Raw genomic sequence first — 20,074 nt, 5'->3', positions numbered from 1 at the left:
ATTGGAGCGCCGCATAGAACCGCGAAGAGAGTTGGAGCGACCACAGTGAAACCTCGAGCAGAGGTAATGACGCGACTGACAGGGAAATATGTTTTCCTTTCCTTCTGTTAATGCACACACCCAGTTGGGCACAGTGCGCGAGTATGCTGCGGTTACCGTACGGCGTCTATTTTACTGTTTGTTTGTTTGCTGTATTTGAGAAAGCTACAAATTGAAGCGGAAGGTATTGTGAATGTTTTCTGCAGACATTCTGTGGATATCTCTGACAGTCTGGGCACTCTAATAAATTTAGCTTTTCTATCATTTAGATAGCTTCTTCGTAGCTTCGCCAGAGTTTTTGGTATCAGGAGTACTACAATAGCATTAGCATGAATAGCATTTTCAACCACTTCAAGAGGCAAACATGAAAATGGTGAAAGAATTGAGCATAATCATACTTCAAATATCACTAATGGGAAATTGCCGGAAGTCTCCTGATACGTTAGAAGCAACAAAATGTTGCCAACCACAAGTTGGCATTAAACTTTGACTTTTGGTCCCACAGGAAGTTACAGCAATTGTGGTTTTCTTCCGTATTCTGAAATCCTCTGACTGGGACAGCTACAACTCTAATACATTACCCAACAATCCCTAAGGCTAGGCTTATGACACGAGCAGATCTTTACGCTGAAATGGAAAAAGCCTTACAGAATTCCAACGAGAAATTACTTTTAATTTCCCTGGAATCACTTTGCGAGCTCAAACATTTGATTTACCAGGAATTATGTATAAATAAACACGTTTGGATTGCAAAACACAACGTATATGAACACAATTTAATCTACAGCAATGTTTCTTTTGCTCGTATCCTTGTCACGGCACCAAGAATAGCACGACAAACTTGCCTGTCGCGTTCTTCAATGTCTCTACCGTTGCATGAAAAGCAACATTTTAACTAACATTGCTATATTTAGTACACACTCGAAGATAAAACACCTGTACGGCTGTGTGCTGACCTAGGAAATGTTTCTACTGCTACACTTGTGAGGGGAAAAAGTAGAAAGCACAGCAACAACAAAAAACATTGCTTACCTGTGTTCGTCCATGTAGACGCAGTTCTCGGTACGCTGCTCCATGCACCGGGGCGTGAACCGTGCCTCCAGGATCGCTATTTTCGACTCGAGATTCCCACACGTCAGCCGTATTTCGGTGTCATAGCAGCCCCATTCCTCGATTACTTCTGTTCGGTTGACAGCAGGCGTCGGTCAGCGTCGGATCCGGGTGTTCACAGGCAGGCCCAGCACAGCACGGCAAATGGAACGAAAAAGCACCAAATAGTGTTAAAATTGAAAATGTGCACAAAATTACGCCATTTCGAACCACGGTTTCGAAATCCAAATCCAATCAACATCCGCTTTGGTCAGTAACAACCCCACCCAACGCTAGTCGTGTCTTCAGGACAGGAAAAGGTTAACTATTTTAGCTCTCTAAAGTGGAACAGCTCCTTCCTTCGTGTTGTTGTTGCTGCTGTTTCTGTTTAAGCTCAATTCACATCTCTATTCGTAGACAAAGTTTCACAGGCCCCAAGGGATACGGCAGACAGCTTGCAGCGGTTCGCTTACCTTGGTTGCCTACGGGGAGTCCCTTTTCCAATGCCGGTGACTTCATAATTACACCCAAGCTATCGGCCACAAAACCGTGTCCCCAAAGGGGATTCCCCTAACAAAAGGGTCAATCAGGCAGAGGGGACGGGTCGAGTTGGGAATTGCAAACTATTCAAGGCTCTATTAATATCCCTTTAAAACGAAAGGTCAAAGCCATAGCACGCAATTGCTATTTGCGAAAACGTACAGGACGAAACGATGCAGTAAACGTAACATATAATGGATTAAATATTACTAAAAGGCATGAATGTATCGATTATTGATGAAACCAGTCCACCGTAATATCAATTTAAAAAATATAAACGAAATTTGGAACAAAACTGTCGTTAAATTCCAAACAGGAAAAATTAACATTGTTTTGCCGAAATATCAATTTGTGTATTTAAATAAACACATAAAACCCGCATTCAAGCTTGTTCTTCATAAACAAACACCTTTCTCTCGCTCTCATTACATAAAAACACACACACATAACCGTATCTGCAGGACATGTTTTGTTATTGTTTATGCTTTCCTCTTTAAAATTCCATTCAAACAACTCAGGACATAATAAATACGATTTACGATTATTCCCACGCCAGAAACAAGATTACACCATTTCCTCCTCCGTAAAACCGCCGGGCGTAAACATTAATCCGCTCGCCCTTAACTCCCCTCGAATCCCTGAAATTCTCTAGAGTGTCCCCGGACCGAGGCCTGCCTGATATCCATAAACCCCCCCCGTCGTTTGAGCTGGTCCCACTGTTGGTGTGTGCGTGTGTGTTTGATAATATTTGCACAGTCCTAAATTTGAGTCCCTTCATCCACTTCATCGTCACCGACACCGAAAGCGTCACCCTCAGCGAGAGAGAGAGAGCGAGAGATCGCCCCCGTATCCGTTCCGTTTTTGGATAACAACATTCACCATTTCTCCTCCCTCTCGGTGGAGATTGGTGAACCCCTTAAACAATTGTTATCCTCCACGCGGTAACCGAAATAAAATGTCCCTCTCCCGAAGGGACCACCCTCCTCCCCAATAAGCTCAATTTGGCACGGTGAAAAAAGGGTACAGCAGCGCCAAAACATGCCCGGCTGGATGTTAATGGGACCTTTTTTGGCAAGGTCTTTTCCCGCTTTCCCGGCACGGTGCGCACGGTTCCGAGACGGTTCTGGGTGAGTGATCACTCCCTTCCATCCCCTTCCCACCCGGTGCTACATACGCCGTCGTCCCTTGTGCAGGACACAACTGAAGGACATGAAGGATATGATTACCCCTCTCTCTAGGAAACGTCAACAAGAACAAGGCGTGATAAAAGTCGGTTCCCCCGTCATCCAGCAGCCCGCTCTCCGGTACCAAAAAGTGATGAAGAGTTTTATTTGTGCACGGTCGCCAGGACCTTCTTCTCCGCTTCACTATCTCTCTCTATGCCTTTCCCCTGCAGTGGTGAAAGCAATTCGCTCAAGAAATACGGTCAATTTTATTGCATTGCTCGGCAGGCCAGGGACTGGCTGAGTAGGTGGTTTCGGGATCGGTTAAGGTGCGAATTTAGTAGCAATTGAGCGAAACTGAACCCGGCTCGCAACCACAACAACAGCAGCATGGGCTTTAAATCACCTCCCCACTACGCATTCCATTACGATTGATGGTTTATTAGACCCGATACATCGGCGCTAATTGCATTGCAGATCCTGCTGACCTATTAACCGGAGAGCTAATTGACCGCATCATTTGTCGGTTCGTGGTAAAGCCTCGGAATTCCTGAAGGAAGTCTTTCAAGCAAATGTATTTCCTTTCTGTATCAATACCATGTTGTTTGGTGAATCTGATTAAAAACATTGAAATATAGCTTTAAAAGTACAATAAAAGTAATGCCAGGTAACAACATTGCTTTTCCAAAATATCTCCTAAAGACCTAAAAAACACAAATACACTTTAACCATTGTAATGTTCTACTAATATCATTGTCACAAACAAGCTGGTTGATAGAATGGAACCCATTAACTCAATTTAGATCCTAGGCCTAGCAACGCCTCTTCATCAATTCCGAAAGGCCTCCGAAAACGAGTTAATTACCGCATCGGAGAGCAATTAATCCTTCAGGGCTGTCTGCCCTGCCAAAACGGTTTACTCTTCCGGAAGGCCTACTTCCAAACACAATCATCCTAGACTTGCCCGCTCCCGGCAACGGCTGCTCTGCTCTGCTCTTGACATGTGACTATGCTCACTTCGCTTACCTATGGGGGCTATCATCATCTCTTCCATGGCACCGTGAGCTAAGGTGATGCAACAGCATCCCAGCACAAGTGGTAGCAGCGGTAGCACCAGTGACCGAATTCTTGCCGTCGAATGCCAACGGGCCGCTCCTCGAGCTCGAGTACTTCCGGCCGGATCGGTACGTTGTCTGATAGCCATCATTGCCTCCGGGGGTTATGCTAGATACTTCCTTCGCTTCGGAGAGTTATGTCGAAGAGATATCACGACTTCACTTGGATAGCTTGTACGTTTGCATAAATAGTTGCAATAAATTAAATAAATAGAGACAGCACGGCACGCATCGCTGCGGTCTGTCAGATTCCTTAACGTTAACTTTTACACTATTTTTGCGATATTTCACTATGCGTACTTCATTAGCACACGAAAAACAACACTACGCTGCTGCTGGCACTGTGGCCTACGGTTGCCATGATCCAATAGACTATGGGACATTGCACACTGAGCATCACTCGGACATCCACACTCATCACTCAGAAACACCGTCATCCAGGATGAATTTGTACGTCTCACTCTTAGAACACCTGCCCGGAACGGCTTTCACCTTACCCCAGAACGGCGCAGAAATGTTCCTGTCCTTCAGGCACGTCTATCGACTCCCTGCCACTAAATCTCAACACCATCATCACAATCGCACACAACTCCGGCAGGAGGGAAAAAAAGAAGAAAAAGGAAAAAGCCCTCCAAACTTTCAACGATTCCCTTGCTACTTCTTACGGGTTGGCAAGGGCAACGGGCAAATTCAAAGAAAACCACCGCACACTCTTCACTGGAGCCTCTCGGCAGAACAATCAAGCAACAAACGTAACTTCCTCGAGGATGATGCTGCTGTAACCTTCGGCCACCGTCAGATGGCAAATGCTTGGCACGCGCACACAAATTGTCGCTCGCACTTTCCACAACGGGACGACCTTCCTACAACACCAGCAGGTGGTAAGGAGACTAGACTATCTCGACACAAGATACACAAACAAGGATCAAACACACAAGCGGGGTTTTGTTTCACCATTCACACGCAAAAATCAACCCAGAACGACCTGCTACTACTGCTGCAGCACACAACCGTCAACGTGCCCGAGGTGTTTCATTCTGGTCTGCTTTGCGAACGAGAACGGATCCTTGCTTTCCTTACTGCTGTTGCTGCTGCAACCGGTATATGTCGCACGCGCGCGTCTTCCCGAACGCTTACCGAACCCGACTGGCCAGCGTCGGAGCGGTGCACGACAACGGTCAAAAGCCGAAGATTTTATATTGACCTTTCACTTTTTCTATCTGTCTCTCGCTCTAATTTGAGCGATTTTCCCCTGATGAGTGTCCCCGAGCCTCCTCGTGTGGTTGTTGTTGTTGGAAGTTGAAGCCGAAACCCCTTCGTGCGCTGCCAAAATCAGCGAAGAACGAAATCGAGTGGCTCAAGCGAAAAAACGAAAAAATGATGAGCGAGTGTGCTGTGAGAATAACACACACGCACGCACAAGGCGACACCCGAAATCTGGTGCGATACCGGCTTTCAGTGGAGCAAGTACACACATGCACACATTTGACCATACCAGCGCTCTGTTCTAGTGCAGGTAGTTTTCTGCAGTCCACGGTGATACTACACACAGCCACGCACTTGGCGATACACGCTGTGTGGTGGACGTTCAGAATTCAGTGGTGCAAATACACACATGCACACACTTGGCGACACACGCTCTGCTGTGCGGTGAGGTTTGTGTTCTGTGTCCAGTGGTGCAAATACACTCACACTCGTACTTGGCTACACACGCAGTACGGCGCGGTTGGCTTGGCAGAAGCGCATACACACATTCACGCAGTAGGCTTTACTTTCAGTCCAGTGAGGTTGGTGCTCGTGTGGTGTTTCAGCGCTTGGCGGATAAACCCCGTAAAAAATTGAGTTTTGTTTAATTTGAGGTAAGTAAAAGTGATTAAAATCATCAACCAACATCCCCTCTTCTAATTAATATCATTTTTCTTCCATTTCATGTGTGTTTCACGGCGAACGGAGACATCAAAAACCTGTGGCTGTGTCGTAGTGTTGGAGCAGTGGCCCGTACAGTGCAGCGAGAAAAACCAGGAGCAACAGCGATGAGGAGCAGAAAGCGCTGTGCTGAATTTTCACTGTGCGAGTGTAAAAAGTGTTTTTTTTAAATTATGTGCGTTGATTTAGAATTAAGTGCAGTGATTGTTGTGCAAGTGTTCTGTTTTTGTATTCTATGTTGGTTCGATATTCAATAAATCGAATTACGATAGTATAATGGTGTGCACTGTATCATTTCGGAAAGAAATCCTGGTAAAAAAGGGGGAGGGGACTAATTAAACGAAGGTTCGTGCAGACCCCCGTTCGGGTTTTGGCTTCGGCTTTGCTTCGGCTTCGGGACCCGACGGATCACTTGAATAATTTCGCCAACTCAAGTTCTTTTTCAAGCGCGTATTCAAGCGATCTCTGAGTGCTGGTGCCCGGTGGGGAGCTGCTGAGCTCGCACTACCCCAACGGTCAAAAGCCGAAGATTTTATATTGACCTTTCACTTTTTCTATCTGTCTCTCGCTCTAATTTGAGCGATTTTCCCCTGATGAGTGTCCCCGAGCCTCCTCGTGTGGTTGTTGTTGTTGGAAGTTGAAGCCGAAACCCCTTCGTGCGCTGCCAAAATCAGCGAAGAACGAAATCGAGTGGCTCAAGCGAAAAAACGAAAAAAATGATGAGCGAGTGTGCTGTGAGAATAACACACACGCACGCACAAGGCGACACCCGAAATCTGGTGCGATACCGGCTTTCAGTGGAGCAAGTACACACATGCACACATTTGACCATACCAGCGCTCTGTTCTAGTGCAGGTAGTTTTCTGCAGTCCACGGTGATACTACACACAGCCACGCACTTGGCGATACACGCTGTGTGGTGGACGTTCAGAATTCAGTGGTGCAAATACACACATGCACACACTTGGCGACACACGCTCTGCTGTGCGGTGAGGTTTGTGTTCTGTGTCCAGTGGTGCAAATACACTCACACTCGTACTTGGCTACACACGCAGTACGGCGCGGTTGGCTTGGCAGAAGCGCATACACACATTCACGCAGTAGGCTTTACTTTCAGTCCAGTGAGGTTGGTGCTCGTGTGGTGTTTCAGCGCTTGGCGGATAAACCCCGTAAAAAATTGAGTTTTGTTTAATTTGAGGTAAGTAAAAGTGATTAAAATCATCAACCAACATCCCCTCTTCTAATTAATATCATTTTTCTTCCATTTCATGTGTGTTTCACGGCGAACGGAGACATCAAAAACCTGTGGCTGTGTCGTAGTGTTGGAGCAGTGGCCCGTACAGTGCAGCGAGAAAAACCAGGAGCAACAGCGATGAGGAGCAGAAAGCGCTGTGCTGAATTTGTTTTTTTTTTTTCACTGTGCGAGTGTAAAAAGTGTTTTTTTTTAAATTATGTGCGTTGATTTAGAATTAAGTGCAGTGATTGTTGTGCAAGTGTTCTGTTTTTTTGTATTCTATGTTGGTTCGATATTCAATAAATCGAATTACGATAGTATAATGGTGTGCACTGTATCATTTCGGAAAGAAATCCTGGTAAAAAAGGGGGAGGGGACTAATTAAACGAAGGTTCGTGCAGACCCCCGTTCGGGTTTTGCTTTGGCTTCGGCTTTGCTTCGGCTTCGGGACCCGACGGATCACTTGAATAATTTCGCCAACTCAAGTTCTTTTTCAAGCGCGTATTCAAGCGATCTCTGAGTGCTGGTGCCCGGTGGGACACGTTCTGCCGAGCGGCAAACAAAACAATCCGAACCGCGCGGACGACAGAACGCATGTGCCGGGAGCGAACGCTCGGTTGCTGCTCTCTCATCATCTGCCAGATACCTACCAGAGCATAACACAACCCTCGCCCTTATACACGCTCCTTCCTGCGCTTTCCTACATTTATCGTGCCAACGCTTATTTAAGGCTCTCCTCCTCCTCCTAGTGGTGTTTTGTTTTGTGTTTTGATGATTCCTAAACAAGTGCGTTCGCAATTGGAATGCGCTATGTTAGCAAATAAAGGTGTCTCATTGCGAATCTCAAGCACGTGGGTCGGAAGCTGACTCTTTTTAAAGGAATTTTTATCAATTTTGACGATGAAATTGATTATTTACTATAAAAAATGTGATTGTTCCAAAAACACAATTGCATTCTGTTCTTGTATTTAAAGACATACAGCTATCTACTGTGGTCCTTTCGATCACTATAGTTATAACGATCGAAAACCATTCTCGATCGAGAATTTCAAATTTCCATCATCCACATGCTGTAATTCTCTCGCCAGCAAAATTTCCCCTTGGGCGCGAGAGTTTGGAAAAGGGTGGTGAGAGAAAAGTATGTTCCATGCTCACGGTGAGCATCGAGTGAGGGGAAATCCAACTGGAAATCGTTCATTCTGCACACATTCACCATTCCACCTGCACAAAATCAGATTCAAGTTCACAGGGATGCTTGATGGTGTAGCAGCGCAAGAAAAAATACGACAAAAAATAAATAAACCAAAATAATGATCTAGAGGAGCTACTTTTTTGTTTAAATTTGAATACAGAATGAAATAAAAATATTTCTCATTTTTCATACTTCCATTCCTACTTTAACTATTTTTCTCATTTTTCTATAGTTTTTTTTTTTGCTCGTCGGATCGGATACCTTTACACACATTTTTACGATCTCTGCTTCTCATCCCTCTTTGCTTAACCGTGAATTGTATTTAAAACGCTAGCCACAAAAACAACCCACGAAAGGCCCGCAGCATCAGCCTACTCTGCTGAGGGCTTTGTTGCAAGGAGCAGCGAAAAAAAAGGAACACTCTAACCATTGATTTCCCGTCCCATCGGATAGGTTCCGTTATTGGTATGAAATGTTCCACCACTTGTGTGTGTTTGTGTGTGTTTTTTGTGTGTGCTTCCCGCATGCTAAAAAAATACAAACCGGATGCTTCCGTAATACAACAACCAAACGGATGTAGCCCATCGTCCTGTGATGCTAAGGATAGAGCACAAAACAATGGCATAGAAAATGTTTGATTTTTTCCACCCCCGATTTGAGTTTAAAATAAACAAAGTATGCGAGGGAGGAATTAAAATGGCTTTACAAATATAAAGCTTCAGAAAGCATAAAGCGAATGGTAGCGAAGCAATTATTATATGCTTCCATATTTGATACTCTTGTCGTTGCTGTTAGTTAACTTTGCGTTCAATAATGAAAGTCCCATATCCGGAGCAGCCACAGTCCGTTCAAAAGACTGGGTGGTGGGAGAGAAGTTTATTTAACTGGCAGATTCCTGCACTGCCGTTGCGCTGTGTCACTATAGCAACGGCGGAAATAATCACCGGCGAACGGTTCCAGCCGCCAGGATAGTGGTAGAAGGAGGCATGCCGTCGCGCATAAAACCGTGCCTAAAACAAGCATGAAGGGGATGAGCGTGGCTGTATGTACCAACTCGCGAACGGAAGCATTCCGATACATCATGGAAAAAGGGTTCAACTTTTGCTTGTTTTTTTTTTCCTCATAGTTTTCCGCACACTAGCAGGACGATGCTATCCAACGGATATTATAACGGCGTTAGAGCTCTTATCAGCTGTCTGGAATCATGAGTTGTGTATTTTAAAGCAAGCACACTTTCACCCTTTTCTCTCACAAAAAATAATTTGACAAAATCCAGTTCCTATCTGTTTGTAAATCTTAATTAATTTTAAATCTAAAAGTTGAAGGGCATGTTTTTGAAAACGGAAATATAATGCATTTGGAATGTTAGATCGATATTTTTTTAGTTTTCTTTCAAAAAGAGAGTTTAATATAACTTAAGAAGATAGTTTGATTTTATTCTCTTATTTACATTCCTAATTCTTTTCTGAATGGCATTTGTCCCTTTTTGTACTGTATTGTTGAATTGCTTGCAATTTTGTTATTACTCTGCTCCATGTAATCATTAAACATCTTAACGTTAATCATAAACTCAAATAGGAAATGAACTAAATCTTATCAGCAAATGAACTAAACCTTAACTGAACTGAAGTTGATATAACTATCAAATAAAAACAGGTTTGCCTTAGCTTAAGCACAATCCTTCAACCAAATACCAGATATCTAAACTTAAAATCAGAACGAAAATAACTAAAAGAAAGGTAAAATTATTGTAATAAACCATACAATACCGAATACAATTATTGTCATATTTCCTGCTTTTTTTCGATTTTCTAAGTGTTGTCCATGTTGCTCTTACTTTTACCATTTTACATTACACTACTTGAGGTATTTTTTGTTTTCTAAATTAGCGAGGCCAACAAAAAAATATTTTAACAAACCCTATGACATGGTGAACACACACCCATCCAAACCCATCTCAACCAAGAAAAATAAATAAATTAAATATATGTACGTACGTACCCTTTCACTAAACTCCTCTCGGCTGATGCAAGCGGCAAAATTCAGAGCCATGCATTGTGAAAGCACGACATTCGCCTCCTCGGATCGTTCGAGCAGTACACTGGTTGGTTATGCCAAGCGCTCTCTCCGCCGGGGTCATACTGCGCCTTGGGAAATCCTCCCCTAGTCGTGACACACTACGCCGAACGGTATCGACCAGGTTAGGGTTGGTTGATTTTTCTCGACTGAAGCGCTCCCGATGTCTCAGTCCTTCTGGCTCACTTTCCTCCTCTTCACTGTCTTCAGCGGGACGTACAGCTCTGTGTCCGTTCGTAGATCTGTGTACTTCTGACCGTTGCTGTCTGCTCTGATCAGAGCGTTCTTCCACCACGGGTTGCTTCGATGGGGAACGACGAACTGTCAGAAACTTCATAACCAAGCGAGACAGCAAATCCACCACTGCAACACAGCCCAACCCAACCGATAGGCGCAACACGTCCGGTTCGAAAAGCTCCATCAGCCCACCGATCAGGTTCCCCGGCACGGCAGCAACAAATACAAAACGCAACAGCTTGTCCGCTCCGACAAACGCGAGACAAATCATACCCAGCAGCAGGTATCCGATGTGCATCAGAATAATGTTCAACTTTGGCAGAATCTTCTCACCACCACCGAGCTTTTCCACCAGCCACGCCAGCTGACGATTGAAATCGTGCTGCAACGTTCGAATCGATTCCAGCATACTGGCCACGGTGGCATTGATGCGCTGCAGCTGCTCCAACGTGTACCCGTACTGCTCCTCAACGGCCCGATGATGCTGCGCGAAATGAACTCCCGTTTCGTCGATCTTCGTCGCTATTTGAGCTGCGTGCGCTTGTAACGCTTCCAGGTCGGTTAGCAACGCGTCATGGTTTACTTTGCTTCGTTTCGATTGCTCCTCCAGCTGATTCACGCTGTCGTCGATCCGTTTGCGCAGATCCGTCAACAGTACCGCGACCTCCTGCTGTCCGGCCTTAATGACGCCCTTTTCGCGCAGTAAGTCGCGATAGTTTGATTCGACTTTGGCACGGTGCACCTCGGACAGCTTCAGGATGTTGCCCTGCTGGCTGACGATACGCTCACTATTGTCCACCATCTGCTCAACCACTTGCTTTGTGATGGTTTGCAGCTGCGACTGCTTCTCCGCCAGCTCGTCCATCATTCGCACCTGCTCGTGGGCCGTACTCATGAGCTTGTTTACCGTCAGCTCGGTAAGTCCACGGAACTGTTCGTGCCGTACGCTAGCACAAACCGCCTTCACGCGGTTCGTGATCAGATGGTACGCGTTCCACGTGTTCGGGTCCATTTGCTCGGTACACTGACGGAGCGACATTTCTTCGGTGCACGGAAACACCGCACGGCCCTCCGAATCGGACTGACAGTTGAGCAATAGCACCGCGAGCTTTCCCATCTGTTCAGCGTTCAGCTCGTGGCAGGAGTTTTTTAGCTTTAAAATGATCCGATGGTGGCAGAGATCCAGCTTGGAAAGTTTCGTACCGAGCCATTTGGAGGCATCCCGGATGAAGCTCTCATCCGCATCGGATAGCTCGTACGGCACAGAAGGGAAAGCATCCATCGCCGTCGACGGTTCGGCTAAAACGGGAAGAGATGTATCGATGAAAACACACATCAATTTAACGGCTTCTTAAGGCCGTACTTACCACTCTCATCTGTCGGCCATATGTACTCAAGGAACGAAGGAGCAATCGGTTGAAAACAATCCACAACGAGTAGAAAAAGAATCACAAATCCGTACCTGAAAACAAAGTTGATTATTCCATTGCGTAAGAGAATGATGGTTGATTATTACCTTTTATTACTGAGCAGCATGTTGCCCGTGTGCGACCATGCACTATCGAATCGGAGAGCTGTTTCTTTGCGCACCAACCCAAGGTTGGAAGGAAGTTTATTTTTGTACACTTTGCCAATCTCCCCCACCGAGAGCGCACTCCCAAAGCTTCTTTGCGCTACCAGAACACAACAGGTTTCCCAGGTTCAAAAACAGTAAACGGGTTTGCTGCAACTTAACTAACGCATCACCAAGACTAAAATATCTTCAACTTAATCAAACAGGTAAGATTTGATCTAAATTCTACTCAAAAACGCAACGTAAAAAAGAAAATAATAGCGTCGCGATGGCGCGCGATTCCGTGCGGAATTGCAATGGAACAAAATGTAAACAAACACACATCGCGATGGTCGGCGCGATCGGTGGTTTTTGACGGCTATTTGACTGAAATTTGAAAATATCCCTCGCCGTCAAAAAATACCCCAAATACGGACGGTTATTCGTCGTGTCGGTTGGTGCTCCGGTATAGGCCAAGCAATTTTTCTCCCAAAAAAAGCTAAAACAATTCAATACGCAAACACAAACGAACGCTTAGGAGCTCGCAATAAATATTTATTCTCAAACCGTATGCTGCCGAATGCGTGTTGGGGAACACTTTGTGTTTTTGAATCTAAAATGGGTCAACACGATTTCGAGATGAAAAGTTAACAAGTCGTTCCATGTTTGTGTCGTACTTCCTTATCATCTCCTGCTGCCTAATAAAGGAAGATGTAGGAAAAGCATCAACCAGGACTGCTCCAAACAAACAAACGAGCGGATGGGTGTATGATTAGTTCTGTCTCTCGGACAGACAGATAATATTATTTCTTGTCCCTATACTAAGATTCACACAGACACACACCTTTCCAAATCTCGCTTTGTTTCAGTTCTGTTCCATAAAAATGTACTAATTCGTAATACTGCTGTACTTTTGTTTTGTTTTGTTTTTGTCGCCAATTATTTATTCTCTTTTGTTTTGTTTTCGTTCATAAGACGCTAGTCATTGCTCAACCGTTGTTAGGTAAAATCTAATGTGTAAAATACGAACAAAAATGCTTACACGCCGCCGCCAACTGGTAACAAAACTGCTGCTGTGCAGAAGATAATATAAAATGCATTCTCTCTCTCTCTCTATCGCTCTCTCTATCGCTTCAAAAGATTGTACTAAAACACTAAACAGTGTGTATGTGTTCCACTAACATTATCACTTCATCTGGGATGAATACACGATCTTAGGGAAGAGAAAAAGGGGCGGGAAGGAAGGAGGTGGTGATGGTTCTGATGTATGCTCGTTGCACTGACCCGTGTCGCGTGGTTCGCCCTAAAAAAACCACTGGGAGGGTATATAATCCGGACAATATAAATTGGAAGCTTAAAATGGCTTAATAATAGTCTCTATGCCCTGGGTGGTTCGTTATGCACTTTCTTCTCGCAATAAAAGGAACATATAGTTAGTATGTGTTTGGAGGCTCTAGTAATATACGTTTGTTGGCATCACTGTTTTGCTAGCTACCTGTGCTCGCCGTAACGCACACTCGTGTCTATCGAAAATACTGCTTTTTTGCGTTGCACGCGATCGTGTGGAGTATATAGTAGGAGAGCATTATCCGTTCACATGGTGGGGACGCACGCACACACACACAAACCGTGCCATGTATGCCCATGTTTTCCTTCAGGATTGCTTGCTTTTGTGCGTCTTTGTCCACCCTAAGGTTAGTGTTTGTTACTTTGTGTGCAGAGACGTTGTGTGTGTGTCCAGCTGTGTCCAGTTACGTTTTGCTGGCAGTAGAAAAGGTACATTATTTCGAGGCATTTTTCTGTTTTAAACGATGGCATTATTCGTCGCACTAAAATCACTAAGCAGGCATTTCGTCGGGAGGAGTGGCACACCCCGAGGGGGGGAAAAAAAGGACGGGCAAAAGGTGTGGTGTGAGGGGTGGTTCACTCTTCCGCAACAAGCTCGGTCACTTTGCTTTGCGCATTGATACGTTTGTCGTATGTGAAGCAAGCTTCGTTTACGTGCTGGTTAAATATGTCCGGGAAGTCCGCGTACAGATGATGACTAGCGTTATCGATTATCTACAACGAAGGAAGATGCGGAGGAATGGGTCGAGATTAGTTTAATTACGACAGCAGCGCACCCTATCAGCAGCAGCAGCAGTGGCAGCAGCCTTGAGCTACCAATTACCTTGACTTGGACGAAACTTCCCGCACGCTTCTGCTTTGTCACTTCGCCTGCTTCAAAGTCGATCCAAGATTCGGATCCGTATATGAATGTCATGGGTATGGTGGGATCAATTTGGTCGATGCGCTTCAGCATCGGGTTGATAGGCCAACCGAAGTTCTTCTGTATGGCACAGAAACCCGTCTCGCCGCTAATGTAATGCAAAGAAAGAGGGACCATTTGAAGTAACGTGAAACATCTCTTAACCATGTTCCTAACTTACGAAGGTTTCTGAGCGTTGACAAGATGCAGATAGTCCGCCACAATCCGCTCGTCCGGTACGATTCCTTCAAAACGCGAAGTAATGTCCGTCCGCCGGCGGCTCAAAATCCAGGCCGCAGTCGGGCCGGCCATGCGCACCACCGTCAGTGGGTAAAAGTTCATCTTCCGTGCAGTGCGGTACAGGATGCGGATCCAGTACTTTCGCTTAATCCTCGGCGGTGTCTCCATGAAGCCCCACGGGTCGGCCAAAATCAAACCAGCCACCCTATTGGAAATGAGTGCAAATGCTAAACCCCCTTTTCTAATAGTGAAGCAAAAGGAGCCTTATCTTACCGTTGGGGATGTGTTATCGTATAGCTGCAGGCAAGGTAGCCACCCATCGAGTGGCCCAAGATGTACATCCGCTCCAGCCCCATCGCCACCCGCCAGGCTTCGATCGAGGCGACAAACTGTCGCTCAGCCGCGATCGGATCCTCGTCGTACTTCGGGTGGGAGCTACGCCCGAACCCCAGTATGTCGATCGCGTACATCGGCCGGTGGTCGGCAATCGCATCGAGATTGAGCACCCACAGCCCCACACCTGCCCCGAGTCCGTGCAGCAGCAGGACGGGAATGTTTTCCGACTCCCGGTTCAGTGCTACCGTGCGTATCTTATCGTTCGTCCCGACACACTGACCCACTTCGACGAAGATACTTTCAAAGGGTTTCCGAAGGGCTGCAAAAGAAGGGTAAGGAGCATTATAAAGAAAGGAGCAAAAAAGCATACACATTATAAGGCACAAGGTGTGCAAGAGCCATCGAGAATTTGGTCTAACCCTCAGGGAAGGACAACGGGTTTGAGCATCAAGCAACAAGAAACTTGTTTGCACAGTAAACAAACGCGCCAGCCTCTTGCGCGCGAGTGCGCACCGTATCCCCCCCACCCCCTTTCCACAGGTTGTTCGCCAGTGGCTGCTTAGCGTGGCCTTCTATGTTTTATGCTAGCCGTTGCTGTTCTCCCTTTCTACCCACCTGACAGCAGCGTTTCCTCCACTTCCTCGAGTTTGGCACTGGAGTAGCGGGTCCATTTGTGCAACAGCCTGCGAGACGCGAAAGAGACGCGAGATACGATAAATGAAGTCACCAATTCCTTCTAGATGCATCCATCGGCAAGTGACTCACCTCTGCTCCGACCGCTTGTCTTCGCACCCTTCCATCGTCTTCGATGGCAAACTTCTTGTTCGCGTCATGGCTGTATTGATGATTTTCTCTCCCCTTGTTGTTGCTAATCACAAATTCACAAATTCACAAACCGAAAAACCAACACATCCACTGCCAGCGAGAAACAAATCCGGGATGTGCAAAATTTCGGGCACACTTTCCGCACCACCAAAAAAAAAAAAAAGAAAGAACGCTGATACGGACGGGAGCGCGCGCGACAACACAACCACCGCGCTTTATCGCATTTGGAGCAACGTTTTGTGCCTTAATTTACACAACCGCCGCCCGTAATGGAAGCAATCGCGCCAAACATATGTCGACCAAATGCTGTGTGTGCTCTCTCTCCTATGCTTGTTGCCCTTCTGCTACGCCGAGAATCGCAAGCATAGCTTTACCGGTGGGTCCCTCCTGCAGTGGGGAGAATGCCTCCTCTGCCACTTGCGAGAATATGAGATAATGCGACGGTCGGACCTCGTTGTCTGTCGTTGGGGGCGCACTGTCCGTTCCCGCGGTTACCGCCCCGTTCTTCACCGAGGGCTTAATTATTAATCCACCGTCTCCGTCGTCGTCGTTGCTTGATGGATCTCCGTTTTCGCGATTTTTCGCGACCAGCAACAACAACAACAACAAGGCAAGCAAAAGCAACAACTTTGGACAGTGTGCGAGGGGTAAATGTGTTTGCACTGCGGGAGCGCTCACCGGTCATGATTATGGGTATTTTGTGAAGCAGCATGGGTTTGAATTAGCCGTTGGGGTTTCATTCATCACCGCAGGTTTCAAACAGTTTAAGTTGCATCTTTGAATTGATGAGCTTTTGCAAATGCCGAAGATCTCGTATTGCAGATATCTGGTCTGAAAATACAAATATAAAACAACAACTTAAAAAAAAGGAAAATAACCGAAAAATTAAAATACCCTCCTGCACTGAAACGTGCTTCCGTTTACATCTCCCTGTTCGAACACTTCGTCTCTTCTGCACGACCATCCCTACAGGCAACTGTCAACACAAGAAAGGTAAACAACAGACCGCAGTACGTCAGAGACCATTTGTTATCGTTTTTACACCATCCAGAAGTAGAAACACGTAGAATGCTGAAAAGCGGAAAGAAAAATGTTCCCCTCGATCGTGGTTGTGTCTAATTTTCAGTAGTAGTGAACGATCTCCCCGCATACCTTCTCCGGCCTTTAGTGTATTCTTCTAGCTCATCCACCTAACAGCCCCCCCGACCAGCAGAGAGTGTTGTTGTAGGTGATTGGTGGCCAAAGCGATAGGAAAGAAGTTTTGCTCCTGGTTGGGACAGGAACGGAAATGATAACAACAAAATACTTGTTTCTGCTCATATTGATTACTGTGGGTTTTGCGTTCATCCTGCTGTACAACTGGTTCTCGACGAAGGTCATCCTTGCCGATAAGCAGCTAACGATTCATCTCGCTGAGGGTAAGATTTGGGAGTATGGGCACTCTGATGGCGACCGACTGAGACTGATTGCACTATCTCTTGCTCTTCCCCATTGAATGGAAACCACATAGGTAACAATGAGCAACTGATACACAGCAACGTCAATCATTGGCAGACGGCCACGGCCAAGGTGGATGACATCACGACGTACCGAAACTACGATGAAAAGTTTGTGATAATTTACAACCGGGTACCGAAGACGGGCAGCACCAGCTTCGTCAACCTTACGTACGATCTGTGCAAGAAGAATGCATTCCACGTACTGCACATTAACATTACCGCCAACATGCACGTACTGTCGCTTCCTAATCAGGTACGGCGTGACGAATGAATGGGGCATGTCTACACACGATTTAAATTCAATGCCCCCATTTTCCCCTTTTCCAGCTCAAGTTTGTGCGGAACATAACCGCATGGGACAGCATGAAACCTGCCTTCTACCATGGACATATGGCTTTCCTAGACTTTTCAAAGTACTGCTCCCCTCCCATAAGCCCCCACACGTGTTCGCCTACTAACGCCACTTCTCTTCCCTCGCCCAGGTTCGGCATGCCATCGAAACCGCTGTACATAAACCTTATCCGGCAGCCGCTAGATCGGCTAGTGTCGTACTACTACTTCCTGCGCTACGGGGACGACTATCGCCCGTACCTCGTGCGCCACCGGGCCGGCGATACGATGACGTTCGACGAGTGTGTCGCCCGCCAGAAGCCCGACTGTGATCCCACCAACATGTGGCTGCAGATTCCTTTCTTTTGCGGGCACCATGCGGAGTGCTGGAACCCGGGCAGCAGCTGGGCCCTGGAGCAGGCAAAGCGCAACCTAGCGAACGACTACTTCCTGGTCGGGTTGACCGAGGAGATGGACGAGTTTATCGAGCTGCTGGAGCTTTCGCTGCCCCGCCTCTACCGTGGTGCGGTGACACACTTTCAAAAGTCAAACAAATCGCACCTGCGCAAAACCAAGTCCAAGGTTGAGCCAGCCGCCGAAACGGTCGCGAAGATCAAGGAATCGACCGTGTGGCAGATGGAGAACGAGCTGTACGAGTTTGCCCGCGATCAGTTTCACTTCGTGCAGAAGAAGCTGCGGACGCCGGGCAGGAATGTGATGCAGGACTTTATGTACGAGAAAATTAAACCAAATCCAAACGGTGCCGCCAAGAACTGATACAGGAATCGGGATCCCGCCCGCAAGGAGGAAGGATGGCTGGAAGGTTTGCTCGTGCGTGTGTGTATGTGTGCGTGTGTATGTGTGTGTGTGTATGTGTGTGCGAGTGTGTTCGTATGTATGTTTGATGTCCTTCGTGTTTGTGGCATTAGATTTAGAAGCAAACAGAAAAAAGACACGGAGAAGAGACGGAAGCTCATGTAATATCCGGTTCGTAATAGGTTAAGGACAGAAGAAGACGAAAAAGAAAGCATTGTTGTTGATTAATTGTAATTCTTTTTTGTAGCAGGCAGCTTTTTCCCTCCCTTATCCCTCGCTGCCGTGTAATAAGGGCCAATTCATCTTTGTTTTCATGTTCCTTCACGCATCGCAAATCTTGTCTTCGGACTGAGATCATCATCAAACTCACGTGTGTGTAGTAATTGTTTTTTTTTTTATAATTGCAGATAGTTAGTGTAGGAATTGTTTTAAGTTAGAAAAGAAAAAAAAACCTCCCCACAGCTTGCCGTACTCGGGGGGTTCGTGTAGCTAATTTCTACAATTCAAGCTGAACGGTGGAGGCAGGTAAAAAGACACAAATTCTAATTCATTCCTAGAAAAGGCCGACATAATACAACCGTTTCATACCTTTTGTGAACCGCTTGCTTGCATCGGATCTTTCAAACTTTCACACGCGAGAGAAGTTTTAAAAGGCGTTAGAAAGTGAGCAATTTGAATAGGTGTAGCGCTGCGCTGGTCAATAAAAAGCATCAATGACGAACTACTCTAACCAAAACGCAAAGACGACGCATACAATAAATAAAAGAAATATTTTTACTAAGCACTCAGAAAAAAACCGCAAGAAACTTTGACTGATAACGGTCAATCCGAACCCGTGTGTGTGTGAGTTGTTTCTGTGCTGATTTGCCTGCCAGGCCGACTAGGAAATTAGTGCCGATCGAGATGATGGCGATGATGATGGCACCCTATTTGACCTTTTCAGGCAGTTTGCCTCCTCCCCGACATTGTTTTCCCAGCTGAACTGTTGTTCCGTGTCAGAACGGTCGACGCCGCTATTGCTTCTACCCACCGCGGTTCCCCTCTAGTGAGGAGACAATATTGCATTAAGATGCAATTAACTACCTCTCTCTCCCCGCGGTCTCACCGATTTGCTGAACTTTCTCGAGACCGCACGACCGCGCCACAGAAGTCAATCGTTCGCTCGTTTGCCGCATGCGAGGCACGAGAACAAATGGCTATTTACAATCTAATAATCACCCGCCGTCAGATGATCCGTGAAGATGTTGTGCATCGCAGTGGGGAAGGGAGAAGCGAGTGAGATGATAAAAACACAAAATTGGGAGTTAATATACACGCACCCCGTGGTTTTTGTTCGCGCGCTCTCCACCCGACTGCGACTTGTTTTGCGCGTAGCGCGTGTTTCGTTTCCGCGTTTTGCGCAAATGTTCGCGCGCGCAGAGTAGTGATGGGTCCGATAATTTCGGAGTTGGCTAAAGTCAGCCTTCGAAACAAAGGCCTGTATACGAAGTGCATGCGCAAAGTGAAAGACAAAAAACACACACAACGAACGACTCCGGACGACTCCAACTCCGAACAACTCCGGACCATTCCGACTCCGGGTGGAACTTGTGGTTCGGATATTGTCGGAGTCGGAAT

At 46.3% G+C, this 20,074-nt stretch overlaps 4 protein-coding genes across 6 annotated transcripts in view; 1 reads left to right on the top strand and 3 right to left on the bottom strand.

The window, feature by feature from the left end:
- The window catches only part of LOC120901782, a 77,513-nt gene extending 72,401 nt beyond the window's left edge, over positions 1-5,112 (bottom strand). For all 3 annotated transcript variants that reach the window (XM_040310023.1, XM_040310024.1, XM_040310025.1), the window contains exons 1-2: positions 3,858-5,112; positions 1,072-1,219 (exon numbers count right to left, since the gene is read on the bottom strand). In XM_040310023.1, the coding sequence (XP_040165957.1) occupies positions 1,072-1,219; positions 3,858-4,038 (329 nt within the window). In that variant the 5' untranslated portion in view covers positions 4,039-5,112. The remainder of the gene's footprint in view (positions 1-1,071; positions 1,220-3,857) is intronic.
- Positions 5,113-9,713: 4,601 nt separating this feature from the next.
- On the bottom strand, positions 9,714-12,596 carry LOC120901784 (protein brambleberry-like). The gene is made up of 3 exons (XM_040310028.1): positions 12,128-12,596; positions 11,979-12,073; positions 9,714-11,910 (listed from the first exon to the last, which is right to left on the bottom strand). The coding sequence occupies exons 1-3, from the start codon at positions 12,145-12,147 to the stop codon at positions 10,307-10,309; spliced, it is 1,719 nt and encodes a 572-aa protein (XP_040165962.1). The 5' UTR covers positions 12,148-12,596; the 3' UTR covers positions 9,714-10,306.
- A 101-nt stretch (positions 12,597-12,697) lies between these two features.
- LOC120901787 ((Lyso)-N-acylphosphatidylethanolamine lipase-like) lies at positions 12,698-16,557 on the bottom strand. Its single transcript, XM_040310031.1, has 6 exons — positions 15,753-16,557; positions 15,603-15,670; positions 14,925-15,306; positions 14,593-14,856; positions 14,334-14,520; positions 12,698-14,224 (listed from the first exon to the last, which is right to left on the bottom strand). Exons 1-6 carry the CDS (start codon positions 15,818-15,820, stop codon positions 14,087-14,089), a joined length of 1,107 nt encoding a protein of 368 aa, XP_040165965.1. The 5' UTR covers positions 15,821-16,557; the 3' UTR covers positions 12,698-14,086.
- Positions 16,558-16,789: 232 nt separating this feature from the next.
- Positions 16,790-18,446, top strand: LOC120901788 (heparin sulfate O-sulfotransferase). Its single transcript, XM_040310032.1, has 4 exons — positions 16,790-17,230; positions 17,323-17,564; positions 17,639-17,724; positions 17,794-18,446. The coding sequence occupies exons 1-4, from the start codon at positions 17,101-17,103 to the stop codon at positions 18,416-18,418; spliced, it is 1,083 nt and encodes a 360-aa protein (XP_040165966.1). The 5' UTR covers positions 16,790-17,100; the 3' UTR covers positions 18,419-18,446.
- Positions 18,447-20,074: the final 1,628 nt, after the last annotated feature.

The sequence above is a fragment of the Anopheles arabiensis genome, chromosome 3, assembly GCF_016920715.1.
Source record: "Anopheles arabiensis isolate DONGOLA chromosome 3, AaraD3, whole genome shotgun sequence".
Classification (NCBI taxonomy): domain Eukaryota; kingdom Metazoa; phylum Arthropoda; class Insecta; order Diptera; family Culicidae; genus Anopheles; species Anopheles arabiensis.
The sequence above is the reverse complement of the archived record's forward strand: the minus strand, read 5'-3'. Positions and strand labels throughout refer to the sequence as shown.

Coding starts and splice junctions, on each gene's coding strand:
- LOC120901787 (XM_040310031.1), bottom strand. CDS start 15,820: ATGACGCGAACAAGAAGTTTGCCATCGAAGACGATGGAAGGGTGCGAA. Junction 15,307..15,602: donor GGAGGAAACGCTGCTGTCAG/GTGGGTAGAAAG, acceptor CTTCTTTTGCAG/CCCTTCGGAAACCCTTTGAA. Junction 14,857..14,924: donor ACGATAACACATCCCCAACG/GTAAGATAAGGC, acceptor CATTTCCAATAG/GGTGGCTGGTTTGATTTTGG.
- LOC120901788 (XM_040310032.1), top strand. CDS start 17,101: ATGATAACAACAAAATACTTGTTTCTGCTCATATTGATTACTGTGGGT. Junction 17,231..17,322: donor AACGATTCATCTCGCTGAGG/GTAAGATTTGGG, acceptor GAAACCACATAG/GTAACAATGAGCAACTGATA. Junction 17,725..17,793: donor GCTTTCCTAGACTTTTCAAA/GTACTGCTCCCC, acceptor TCCCTCGCCCAG/GTTCGGCATGCCATCGAAAC.
- LOC120901784 (XM_040310028.1), bottom strand. CDS start 12,147: ATGCTGCTCAGTAATAAAAG. Junction 12,074..12,127: donor ATGCTGCTCAGTAATAAAAG/GTAATAATCAAC, acceptor CTTTGTTTTCAG/GTACGGATTTGTGATTCTTT. Junction 11,911..11,978: donor ATGGCCGACAGATGAGAGTG/GTAAGTACGGCC, acceptor TTCCCGTTTTAG/CCGAACCGTCGACGGCGATG.